Source organism: Strigops habroptila, chromosome 7 (genome assembly GCF_004027225.2).
Source record: "Strigops habroptila isolate Jane chromosome 7, bStrHab1.2.pri, whole genome shotgun sequence".
Lineage (NCBI taxonomy): Eukaryota > Metazoa > Chordata > Aves > Psittaciformes > Psittacidae > Strigops > Strigops habroptila.
The window spans coordinates 25,504,365-25,517,569 of NC_044283.2; the positions used below are offsets into that span (position 1 = coordinate 25,504,365).

The 13,205-nt window shown below is 35.3% G+C and overlaps 1 protein-coding gene across 10 annotated transcripts in view; it reads right to left on the reverse strand.

Moving 5' to 3' along the window:
• The window catches only part of ATP8A1 (ATPase phospholipid transporting 8A1), a 106,575-nt gene that overhangs the window by 47,671 nt on the left and 45,699 nt on the right, over positions 1–13,205 (reverse strand). For all 10 annotated transcript variants that reach the window (XM_030491498.1, XM_030491500.1, XM_030491499.1 and 7 more), the window contains 7 exons: positions 11,665–11,770; positions 10,342–10,424; positions 10,077–10,126; positions 7,528–7,597; positions 6,385–6,469; positions 2,573–2,712; positions 1,048–1,186 (listed from right to left, as the gene is read on the reverse strand). In XM_030491498.1, the coding sequence (XP_030347358.1) occupies positions 1,048–1,186; positions 2,573–2,712; positions 6,385–6,469; positions 7,528–7,597; positions 10,077–10,126; positions 10,342–10,424; positions 11,665–11,770 (673 nt within the window). The remainder of the gene's footprint in view (positions 1–1,047; positions 1,187–2,572; positions 2,713–6,384; positions 6,470–7,527; positions 7,598–10,076; positions 10,127–10,341; positions 10,425–11,664; positions 11,771–13,205) is intronic.

Below are 13,205 nucleotides of genomic sequence, written 5' to 3' on the forward strand. Positions count from 1 at the left end.
CTGCAATTTGTGAGTTGTGCCTTACTCAGTGGTGCTCAGCAGAAGGACAAGAAACATCTTGACAGAGAGTTACAGAAAAGAGCAAACAGATCTTCCTTAGCCTTGCAAATATTTGGAATGCAACTTGCATTTCATACAAAATTTGCATATATACACATTCCCATTCTTTTCTTTTACTCTTTGATGTTTTAAACAGAATGTACACTGTATACTAATGATGCAGGCTGCCTAGATAAATATGCATCACCATTCTTATTAAGATGAAAATCCTGGTATTACATGTATAGCCTCAAACCTGAAGGTACTAATGAAAATAACCTTAGATCAACGGTATCATGTGCATACAAAAAGTTCTCTAAGATTAATAATAGTAATAAAAAGAAATTATGCTTTATTTTGGGCACATGTGTAGGTTAATAAAGAAGGGCTGATATGCCCATATGCAAAGAATATTAAATCTTATAAGCAGCTTTCATGTATTACTATTTAAAAATACAGATTTATTGCTGTTGAAATTAGTTAACGTGTGAGGGTTTTGTTTTCCGCCACCCCCCCCCAATAAAAAAATAAAAGGAAACCTCTGATTGATAGTAAAGTTTATAGTACTTTAAAGTACAATCTATGTTGTTTTGCTTCAGTTAAGATTTTGGTCTCTACCAGCTTTCTTGGAAAGATGGAAAAATACAGAATGGAAAATAAAAATACTTATATTTTCTTAGTATTATTCTTGCTGTCAAAACCCAAACAATGTATTCTTTTCAATTCATTGTAGATGCTACAAAAAAAGTACAAATGCCTATTTTTGACTCCTCTCTATGATAATAAGGCTTTTTCTTGCTGTCACTGTTTTAACAGAGGACAAACCCAACACTACCCTTTCTCCTGCTACCAGTGGCTGAAAACTAAATTAACATTTAAATACTGGAATGCCATATAATATTACTGTTTTTACAAGATACCTTTCTGTTCTGAAAGCAATTTTATTCTAGCAACTTCTATAGTTTCTAAATATGTAACAAAGCCATCAAGTAAATGCAAATATGATACCAATGTTAATGGCAGTCTCTTGTTTGTCCCCAGTAAGTATCCAAATTTTTATGTCTGCTTTCATGAGAGTCTCTATGGTTTCAGGCACTTTGTCTTGCAGTTTATCTTCAATTGCTGTTGCTCCAAGCAGCTGAAGATTCTGTGAACATAAAATATTCAGTATACGCAGGTTTTTTTTATTTAAATTCAGTTTTAATATTTTCAATTTCTTTTGTTTAACTTTCCGTATTTATGACTTGATTAATGCTCTCTAAATTCATTAAATCAGATTTGGTATCAGCTAACAAAGATCCTCCAGTTTATTCCTATGAGCTTTAAGTTAAATAACTATGTGGCTTAACAAACTGCACAGTGAGACCATCTAAACTTCACCCATTATTCACAATCTCAGTGTTTGTTCAGCAACAGCTACCCTTTCCTGAGAGGCACTTCTCTGATTTGAAGACTTCAGGACTGCTATTATTATGTCATCTCCCACTTGTAGTGATTTTTTTTTCGCCAAAGTGAAGGAAAACCCACCTGTGAATTCATCTTAATCTTAAAACTATAATCTTGATTATGTTCGTTTAAACTTCCCATGGAGCAGATCTGTATGTTTTTTGTGAATATGTATGCTTGGCTACTCCAGCAGCAGCATTGCCAGAAACTCAAGATAAAGTGACTATGGCTCTGCTCTTGCGAGGTTGCATCTGGATACTACCTCCCTTTCTGGGCCTTCAGTACAGGAGTGGTTGACAAAGTGGAGCAAGTCCAGCATAGAGACACTAAAATAGCTTGGGGCCTGGAGCATACCATCTTGAGAGTGTCTGAAGAAGTAGGATGAGGTTAACATGGTGAAAATATAAAGCTAAGGGAGAGATTCCATGGCTGCCTTCTGCTAACTGAAGAAGGCTTGCAGAGAAGCCATCTTCCTCTAAGAGGTGCATGATGAAAGGGCAAGAGGCAACAGCCCCATTCTGCAGTAACAGAAATTTTAATTCAGAAAAAGGGGAAAAAGAACAGTTGAGCACTAAAATAAACAAACAATTGCTTACTGCAGCTGGGAAAACTCTCTCCTTGCACATCCTCAAAACTTCATTGAAGTGCTGGTCAAACAAAATTAGCCTTGCTTTGACCAGGGATTTGTGTCTACATGACCTCTCTAAGTTCCTTCCAACCTTAACTACTCTATGGCTCTACACTCATCATAAAATAAAGCAGATGTTGTTTGCCTGTTGTTACACTTTTTTATACAATAGAGAAACTCTGAGAAAAGCTTTCCAGTAGTTCTACTTAAAATCAACACTTTCTGGCAAGAAATTAATCTTTCCTTCACTTTGACCATCTAATCTGCAAGGACTACATGACAGCTTCAGTATACTGCTAGATTTTTTTTCTGTCTAAGCATTACTCCTCTATAATGATTCAGATTTCATGGTGTAGAAAGCAAGGACATTAATTAAAACACCCCCCTCTCCTCATGTGCCCCATCCTCTCCCTCCCTCCCAACCCAAGCCAACTAACACCCCCAGAAAGCTACACATACTTTTTCAATTAGCTCGTAGCTCTCCTCAAGTTTGAGTGCTCTGTTTTGTAAAGCTGTAGAAGCACGGTGATAGACATCTAACCACTCCTGATAATCACCTTCTGAAATCTCAGCCACAGCAAAACACAGAGTTCTTAAGCCTAAAGAGAAAGCAGACAGTAAGTATGATTCAGTAGTTGTTAGTCCCTTCCTTGATGTGCCTGCAATGAGTAACTACCAAAGATGAATTTATTCTGTATTTTGTGTATGCTTACGCCTGATTTTTAACTTACTGCTGCATGTCTCGAAGAACTTTCGAAAATATATGTAAGGTAAAAAAAATGATATAAATAGAAATTTATCCAACATAGTAACTATTTTAAGGTAGCTGAATGTAATACAAGTGATGTACTTCAAGGGAAAGAAAAAAAAGAAATTTCACACAAGTTCGATTTATCTTAAATTGTAAACAAAACATGAAGCAATCCCAAATGACACTTGCTGAACAAATACGTAATTAGATTTTTAGGAACATTAAAACTTTAAGATTAAATTATATTTCTGACAAAAAGAAATTATAAACTTAAATGTTGCTACTCTGGAAAGCAGTATATCAGCATGATGTTACGACTACCCTTTTCCACCCCTCTTCAATCTCCTCAGGAAATTCTTGGTTGAAGTTTAAAATTCATCATTTAGAAGCTGACTTTGAATCTGCTCAGATTTAATTTTCCATCTCACAGATTCTTTCAGTTTCCCAAATTCTTAAAATAAAATCTTTGTGTACAGGAACATTCGGAGATTTTACTTAACAATCTTTGAGCTGCTTATACTTAACAGGTTTTTTTCCTTCAGCGGAAATCTGATTTAAGCACTACAATAAGAATTTGAGACTGCAAGATTATAAGAGACCTATTTTTTGACAACACGCATTTACATTCAATTAAAGTAGCTAGGTGTGAATGTTCTAACAGTTCATTTTCACATATTGCAGATTCTTAGATTTCTAGAGCATGAAATTGGTATAACTCTTTATATACTGAGAAGAGTATTGCTCTAGCCAAATGATGTCTTATGAACCCAGAATTTGCAGGCACATAGGTTTAGGAGGGGGATAAGCAGGACATAGCGTCTTTGTTCATTTGCCCACTCTGCTCCAGGAGATGAACAGCACCATAATCAAGGATGGCTAAATGCAATCTTTATTTGTTCATAGGTTTTTGTTGTGTATAGTTCAGCACCAGCAGCAATTCTGAAGTGATCAAGAGGCTGGGCATGAAATAACACATATATGTCTTAGATTTAAGATAGTAATTTAATATCTTCAGCATGAAAACCATGTGTAAACCTAATATCTTGACAGCTCAATAGTATTAGAAACACAGCTTCTCACCATCATACCTAGAGAATAAACTTAAGACAGACAGACAAAGCAATGGATTTTTTTTTCTCTGTGTAATAAGGATATACTAACAGGGTCCAAAGCAATGAATATGAGGTGAAGGGGAGGAAAGGAATTTATGCCTGACTAGTAGTAATATTATTTCCACAGTTCTTTCAAAATATTTTATGCAGATGTGTGTACCAAGTATCAGCAAACAAGCTTTTCAAGGAATTTGTGTTTTCTTTTTAAAATCAGAGACTAATTATTTTTTCTATTTTTCATTTTAAAAAGATTCTTTTCATTGTGATTTAAAAGAATCTTCCAAATGAAAAGTGGAAAACAAAGTATCATAAAGTCTGCTTCTTAACAGATTGGAACAACGACACAGGAAAATTACACACTTTTCCTATTTATCCAAGCAGGCATTAACACTCAAGTTTAATAAATGCTTAAATATTAATGCCAGCCATACTAACCACTTCATTTTTGAACAACACACCAAGGGCATGCAGCAAATGCCAAGGACATACTGTACTGCCACATGAAAGGATACTCATGAGAAACTTTGCAACGTCATCGGCTGCAGTTTAAATCTCATGCAAAAGTAAATACCAATTTCTTTAATCGATTCCAGAGAGAGAAAGACGTACTTATTTTTTTTTTATTTTTTAAGATGGAATTTTATGCTTTCGAGAGGTTAGAAATTCACTCTCTGAACAGTAAATCTTTTCATCTGTTGAAAATAAGGATACAAAAAGTACTTGAACAAACTTCTTAACATTAATACTTATGTACAGTGGTTTTAAAGATGGGTGGAATTTTTCGTATTTTATATTGATTCACTTGGTCCAACCTGACTGCTAAGGAAAAAAATTATATCAGCTCTGCCATTGATTTAATGAGAACAGTAATTGAGAATTGGATTGAAATTTTCGTATCAATTCACACAGGATAGCAGATATCGACCTATTTTTACCTTTTCTGTAACCCAATACATAGTCTTATGGCCCAAACTATCTTCACATTTAAGTAACTTTTCCTTGACTGATCCTGATTTGACCTTTATAAAACCCCGAACTGGCCAATCAACTCATACAACTAGATTCAGGAGCTCAAGGAGTGTATCGGTGGTTTTATGTTGTATCATGAAACTTGTTTGGTTTTAGTTCAGCTTTCAACTTCATTGTATAATTTATTATAACTTTGATACGCCAAGATTATTTAAGGCTAACCGCATGTTCCCTGAAGAGATCTTGATATGGAAAACTAACAAAAGAAACAGATCTGTGGCTTGCTTCTGCTGTCCCTGCCAGAATCAAGAGACTTAAAGCACTGACTATGACACTAATTAAAATGCTGAATTTCATTATAAACCAAAAGAGAAAAATTAGAGAAGTTACAAATATAACAGACAGAAAAAGCATCTTTCCTGATACAACGAGATTTGGCCAAACATCAGTTATCAAAAGGCAAGGATTGTATTTTAGAAGGAAATGATTTTAATAAAGTTTGCTTTCCAGTGTAAGCTTATTTCAAAAAAAAGAAAAAAAAAATGTAGTTCAGAGTCCCACTATTATAATTCTGCTTCCAACTACTATCTCCCAACTAACGGATAAATTAAAACACTATGACACTTCACAAAAAAACTCTATAATCCTTTACTAAGACACCAGAAAGGGGGCATGGCATTGAAGATCTAGGAACTGTGCTAGAAGTACCTGCATGAAAGCAGAAACCTTTCTACAGTCTGCCTTCCTCTGCATGCCTGTATTAGGTAATCCACTATTACTAAATAACTAACTAGCTGTTTGCATCAATCAATCATCTTCATTTCACAGTCTTTTAAATTTTTGTTACTATTTCTATTTCATCAACCCTCATGGAGAGGTTCCCTACCATCAGCGACTGCTTTGTAAGAGTGACTGTTAAAACAGCAGAGACACCAAAACACACCGTATGGAAAGCTAGTGCTGGCAATTTCCTTTATTGTGATTGGTGACAGAAATAATATAACATACGGCTACCTTAAAAGCACCACACTAATAATTTCTAAGCATTTTCGCTTTGGCTTCTTTTTCCTGTGTGCCTTCCCTACAGCATTCATTTGGTGTGGGATGTGAAAGTGACCATAGGAATGAGATCTTCACAGAAACAAACAACATGCAACGTGTTTTCTCTCTGGAAAAAATATATTTTTGTTTTGTATATGTAATATATTTGTTTAAAAGACTCCACTGTGTACTATGTGGGTGGTTTTTTTTTTTTTTTTTTGTAAGCATGACCTTATTACTGAAACTTCCCAGGAAGATTTTTTTAGAAGGCACCACTAAAACATAATTTTCAAACTTAATGTAAATAAAACATTACAGCAACATAAAAATGACAAAACTGAAAAGTTGAGGGGTAACTGAATTCCATATTTAGTTTTATATTGAATACTATTACCCACCTTCTGTAGCAAACTGCTCTAGATGTTTTAAGGTGATTTCTTTGTATTTTGAACTTTCAGCAAGACGGTCATATATTACAGTATCCTACAGAACAAATAAAATGAACTCAGAAGCTTTTTGTGTAGACAATACAAATCACGCAGGAAAAGGGAACAAAAATATGCAGCACTGTGTTAATCCATTTCAGCATCAAAAGTGAATAGAAGTAATTTTATCTCAGAGGATGGAAAAAAGGACATTCCAAATCCTTAAGATGCTCTAAATTAAGGACATTCCAAATCCTTAAAATGCTCTAGATTTAAAAATTCTGCTATGATACAGTTTTTCTCTCCTACATTTTTTGCTGTTATTTCCTTTCATTTTGAAAAGCACTGCTTCTTCCTTTGTCTTGCCACAAGAGTTCTTTTGATCTAAAATTCTGTCTTCCTCCTTTAATATTAAGCCCACAAGGTAAAATTAGTGTTTCGAAACTGCCATTCTCAGGTTTTTGTAGCTAGCTTGATATACAGAATATTAACAGCAGCTTCTCTCCACTTGAGAAGATACAGAACAGACATTTATATTCAATGAACTTCATTTTTTAAGACCATTTAGGAACTGGATTTACACCCCTCTCCTCTTCAAACTTGACTGAAGTTACAGAACAAGAACTAACAAGCAACTCTACCATTCCCAGATACATTATGATATCTTTCCATAAATCCTGTTTTTAGGGAAATTTACCTCCGGCATAACATCAACAGTAGGTTAAAATTCCATTTAGTCACTCATGCTAGAGGAGTATTTCTACCTAGTGATCATGCTCAGCTACTCCAGCAAGTAACTAATAGATCATACCACACATTCATCCATTTCCTTGGAGTACAGAAGGAAACAACGAATAGGAAGCATAAAGTTATTAGTCCAGTACAAAGAATATGGTGAACAGGTCTGTCACACATTTGTAGGCAGTTAGTAAAAAAGACATTAACTAGTCCATCACGTTAAACAGCTACATAGTAAACCGATGTAAATTGAAAAAGGCATCAACCTTCCTTCCCCCATGTTTTCAATATTTTAACTGCAGTGAGAACAACTTTTTGCTTTCATATTGCATTTGTTGCACATGTTCTTTGACACAGGGAAAACAGAATAAAACTCACAGCTCCTTTGCAGTAAAGTCTCAACTTTCCCGACGGCGTGCGAACAATCACTGACATTCTCTTCCTAGTGCTGAAAGAGAAATAAATGCCTTATATAAGGTGGCTCATAAATATAAATATTTACTGTCATGTAACCTAAGAATATTAATTTTATATAAGACAAAGGAAAAGAAGTAAGGACTATCTGTTCTGATTTATGTTCCCAGGTGACTGGGCTGAAAAAACAGTTTTACTGTCTGGTAATTAGAGTGAATGTTGTTTTTCTGTGCATACTTCTGTAGGCCTTTTTCCCCATAAATATGGGGAGCCCTGAACAGCAGAAGTTCTGAACAATTCTTTAATTCCTTGACCTTAAGGTACCACAGCAGTTGTGGTATCTGAGCAGAGTATATACTGGAGGCAATCTAAACTCAGCACAAATTATCAAGACACTATTTGCTCCACAGAGATTAGTACTATATTTAGGAATAATTTTCAGCTGGTTAAGCATTATCAGTTGCTTTCAGTATGCTCACCTGCCAGTTAGGCTGAGAGCTACTTCCTTGATATGAACAAAGTATAATTAGCATATTGTATGTCTACTACTTCTCTTTTCACAGGCACAGCTATGATCGCTGTAAAAAGAGAACACCGTAAAAGACAACTTTACCAAGTATTCCTACAAGTTCTACTTCTGTAACATACTTCTCTGAAAAACTACCCTATCAAATGTTGACAACGTTGCACTCTACTTGCAGAAGTGTCTTATCTGGCTTGTATTGGAAGGTGGCAAGGAATTAGTTTGCATTTTTTTCTGCGAAAAACTCGGAACACCTGGAAACACTTCACTCAATAGTTTAATCACTACAGATTACTTCTCTGAAAGTACATGCTCCTACACATACAGATGGTGCTATGTTTTGGAGCCAAAACTTCTCTTGCTGTGGAACAAGGGTGACCTCTAGTGCCTTCAACAAGTCAGTTCCAAGCAAAGCTAAATATTAGAGAGTAAGAACAAAACCAGCTATAAAACTGAATGATTAATAAAGTTGGGTGATTGGTATCCACCAAAAAACTTAATCCTCCAAAGGTAAGGATTTAAAAGCAATTCTCCTTTCTCCATAAAGCACCACTGCTTAAATTACAATTTTAGACTGACACAGAAGTTTAAAGAGATCTATGAAATCAAGACAAAGATCAAAACCAGAAACAAACTAGGAATCCTTCACTGCTACTCCATGAATGCAGTATAAACTTTCACATATGTCAAACTAACAACAAATGCACTTTGTGCTACATACTTGCTAACTTTCCAGAATAGAAAGTAGTTCCTACAGAAAAATGAAACCATGGCATAAATCTGAAAAATTTCAAGTATTTCCTCTACAATATACAAACCCAACATTAATTACAAGCAGTCATTAACAGACATTCAAAACTATAAAAACTACTTGCTGTTGCATTATTTTTTTTCCACTGTGGTGATCTTGATGCCTCACATTATTATTGTTATTATTATAACTATAGGCAACTATTTCTCTTCTTTCACCCAACCTATACATGTTCAGTATTGACTCTCTCTCCAGTATTGCCTTTGATTTCTATTTCTTGATCTTTTTTGCTTCTTCAGCTAAGCTCAAGGGAAACATAATAGGACAGGAGGGAAAACAATGATCACTTTCCGCAGGCACAAGTAATCATTCTGAGGAAAAAAAAAAGAGCTTCCTCTACATACAAATCCTTTCCCCATCCTGTGCCAAAGTAAGCAATGGGCCTACACGAACACTTAGAACACAGACAGCATACACAGATTTACATAACAAGTGAAACTACATCCAGGTTTCTTATGGGTACCTTCACAATTCCAGGAGGTTTGACATAAAATTTTTACTGAAAGCAAAGCATGTGATACACTCAGTTTCCAAGAAAACTATTTGGCCAGTGCTCTAGTGCTCAAAGAGAATGGCTTTCAGTCTAGAGTATTTAAAGAAGTCATAATTATGCAAGTATATTTAAGGTCAAACTGAAAATTTCATTCTATCAGTCAAGGCAAACACAAGTTATGTTTAACGCTTACTTGAATCTTCTTTCCTGTCCCCAAATATCAATTTTTTAATAAATCACAGGGTGCCATGGCTTTCAGAAATACATTTTGAAGTTCAAGTACTTTCTTATACTCTCTTTTCATGTAATTTTTTTAAGCTTTGAAATCAAGGGGTATTTTTCAGTCTTAGCACAAAAGCAAAAGTGAAAAACATTAGCCCAGAAGGAGACAACAGGAAAAAATACATGCCTGTATTTTTCTGAAAACATTTTACAATAAAACCAGAAGTGTGGTTTAACACTTAAGTGTGGTTTAACAGAAGTGTGGTTTAATGTACACCAGAAGTGTACATTAATCATGTACACTGCTTTGCCTATGATATTATTACATAATAATTACATATTATAGACATAACAGATACACAACCTGCATACTTTGGCTGTACAAACGAAAAATGCAAACATTTTTATCCATAAGAAAAATTCATATTTTCATAAAGATGCTAAGTGCACAACATGCTGTTTACCTTGTAAATTCCAGGACATTTAGCAGTTCATATCTCTCTTCCTGTCCCAACTGAAGAGTAATAAAAATAAAAATAAAAATAAAAAAAAAAAAAAAAAAAAAGGTGAGAATTAATGAAAAAAAAAAGCCCCAACCCCTCAAGAAAAGGCAGCAAAACCAACTCACCAACATCTCAATATATATGTACCATGTTGAAGTTATTCAGAAATTATTTAATATAGCAGGAATAAATACAGCAAAATATAATGTTACTCTAATATACTTACAGACTCTATGATTACTGAGTCAGGTGTCCTTCCAGTGAATACAAAACGAAGATTCCTGGCTGCTCTGACCAATGCTCCTTCATCTGCAACAAGTCAAGTAGTTATTTTACAGATGTACCAGAAAACTGTTAGTTTACCCCATGATTTGATGGACACAGTCCAAGCTTTTCTCTGTTTGACTTCCTATTTCCTTTATAGATTTTAAGATCAGATGTGGTGCTGGAAAGAACTTTTTGTTTCTCCTGGCGAAACTGATGAAATGAGTTTACAGTTCAGAGAAAATAAGCCCTCAAAGGAACATGCCTCAGCTCAGTAATGAGAGCACTCTCTTCAAAGCATCTAGGCAAGCACCTTTCTCAGTAGGGCACTTGACAAGGTACGTTTCTTTTTCTGTAAATTCTGTTTTAGAAGTGTGATCAGTCATGCCTATAAATAATAGATAACTTCAATGCCTACTTTTAGGAAACATTTCAAGCAGTAACCTAGCCTCCCGTAAGCATCAGTTGTCTCCAAATGGCTCAGGATGTTGGAACAGAATTTGCTTGCAATGCTTAATCAAACATTGCCTTGGCCTAGTTAGTTTTATTTATGGCCCTGCCTCTGCCCTTGCCTTACAATTGTTGAAGGACAGAATTTAGAGAAATAACCACCTAGGAACTGGGGCAGACAGGGAAGATGAGAGCTGAAGACTCTGCACTTCATACCATTTCTCCCATCATAAGCTGTCATAATACATCAGCTCAGCAGAGCTGAGCATATTTTAATCATTTTACCTTGCTTCATCACTTCCTGAATTCAGAAATTGCCTATGAACCACAGCAGATCTGAACCAGACCTTTTGCACTATAATCTTTTCTCACTCTCTAATAGAGCTTTATCACAGCTTTTAGTCTATTAAAAACAGTTTACATTTTTGATTACAAACACAGTTTCTGATCTAAATCATGGTTACCAAGTAAAGAACAGGTTCACAAGCAAGGACATCAATTTGTCTCCTGGTTTGATTTCTGTCTGCATTTCAGCAGCTCTTCAGAGTTCCACAGCAGCCTCACACCACCTTAGGAGTGCTGTATGGTTAATCACCCTTTGCCCTTACATAATCCACAGGACATTCATATGTATTTTCTAAAGCAAATTAGAGAAGTCTAAATCCTTTTTTGATAAAACTGGTTTTAGCTGACACCCATTCCTTTTTTTGAGGGATATATCCTTTGTTAATTTTGGAACATATTTAAAAAAAACCCAAACAAATCTTGAGTAAAATTTGCTTGTTGAGTTAATGGAATACTTTATTGTATGTTCACCCAGTTACTTGAGTCTCACCTGGAGATGCTGCTTGATATATAATTTTATCACCCTCTCTTTCTGGAACTGCTGTATGACACACTGCCATCATTGTCAAAAACTCACATATTATAGGTGCAGTTGGCTAAAAAAAAAAAAAAACCAAAAAAACCCAATGTCAGTGTGATTAAGCAACTAACTGAAATGTAATAATAGATATGGAAAAATAATACTCAAGAAAAATCTAATGAAAGACTTTTTTACCCTCTTCTTTAAAAACTACCAACAACTAAACAAAACAGACATTATCTATACACTAATTTTAGCATGCAGAATAACTTCTTGCTGCTGTACTTCAATACTGGCTAATATACATACAGTTTAGTGTCATTTGCTACCATAACAATCAAAAGCAGATAACCAGAAACCTATTAATAATAATTAATAATTCAATAAGCATTTTATAGCGAAGGTAAGTCTGAATGCTGTATTGAAAGAATTTTAGTTTATTCACCCATGTCTCTTTGGAAGTTGGCTTTTTACTAGAAACATCCCTTTTTACATCACTTTTGTCTAATACTGTACTTGAAAACACTTTTTAAGAACCTTTACAAAGATGTAGCAACCAAACCCGAAAATCATGTGGAAAATGCTGCAAGGTCAGGCAGTCAGCTTTTAAAGGAAGACATTGAAATGAAAGTCTCAGGCACTTCAGAGTCTACAAAGCTGAAACAATTTCAAATGATTTAGTCAAAAGAAGGGAAAAAAGTGTGTGCAAGAAAATTAGTTGATTGTTATTGACAAATACAGCTAAAACATTAGTATAGCTGAAATTTGCAAAATGAATGGACTCCTAAATGGATATTCAAGAGAAATGCCAGCATTCCCCCTAAATAAGCTTAAAGCAGCTGCCCACCTCAATCAAGGGGTTTTTTTGTAGCATATTTATTGTATTGTGAGGCCACCCCTTGAACAGTGTGTTCAGTTTTGGGTTCCTCAGTACCAGATAGACACTGAGGTCCTGGAGCGTGTCCAAAGAAAAGCAACAAAGCTGGTGAAGGGCCTGGAGCACAAGTCTTATGAGAAGCAGCTGAGGGAACTCGTGTTGTTTAGTCTGGAGAAGAGAAGGCTCAGGGGAAACCTTATCACTCCCTACAACTACCTGAAAGCGAGGTGGGTGTCAGTCTCTTCTCTCAAGCAACAAGCTGTAGGAAATGGCCTCAAGTTGTGCCAGGGGAGGTTTAGATTGGATATTAGGAAAAATTACTTCACCAAAAGAAACAGTGGCACAGGCTGCCCAGGGAAGATGTTGAGTCATCATCCTTGGGAGTATGTAAAAGACATGTAGATGAGGTGCTTAGGGACATGGTTTAGTGGTGGATTTAGCAGTGCTAGGTTAATGGTTGGACTGAATGATTTTAAGGGTCTTTTTCAACCTAAACAATTTTATGATTTTACGATTTGGTAACAGTGAAGATGACATCACAATTACTCTATAAAATACAATAATGTTTGAAAACCTAAGTTAATTCCACAGTGCAGAAACACTAATGGGAGCAGGCTCCTATCCTCTTCCACTG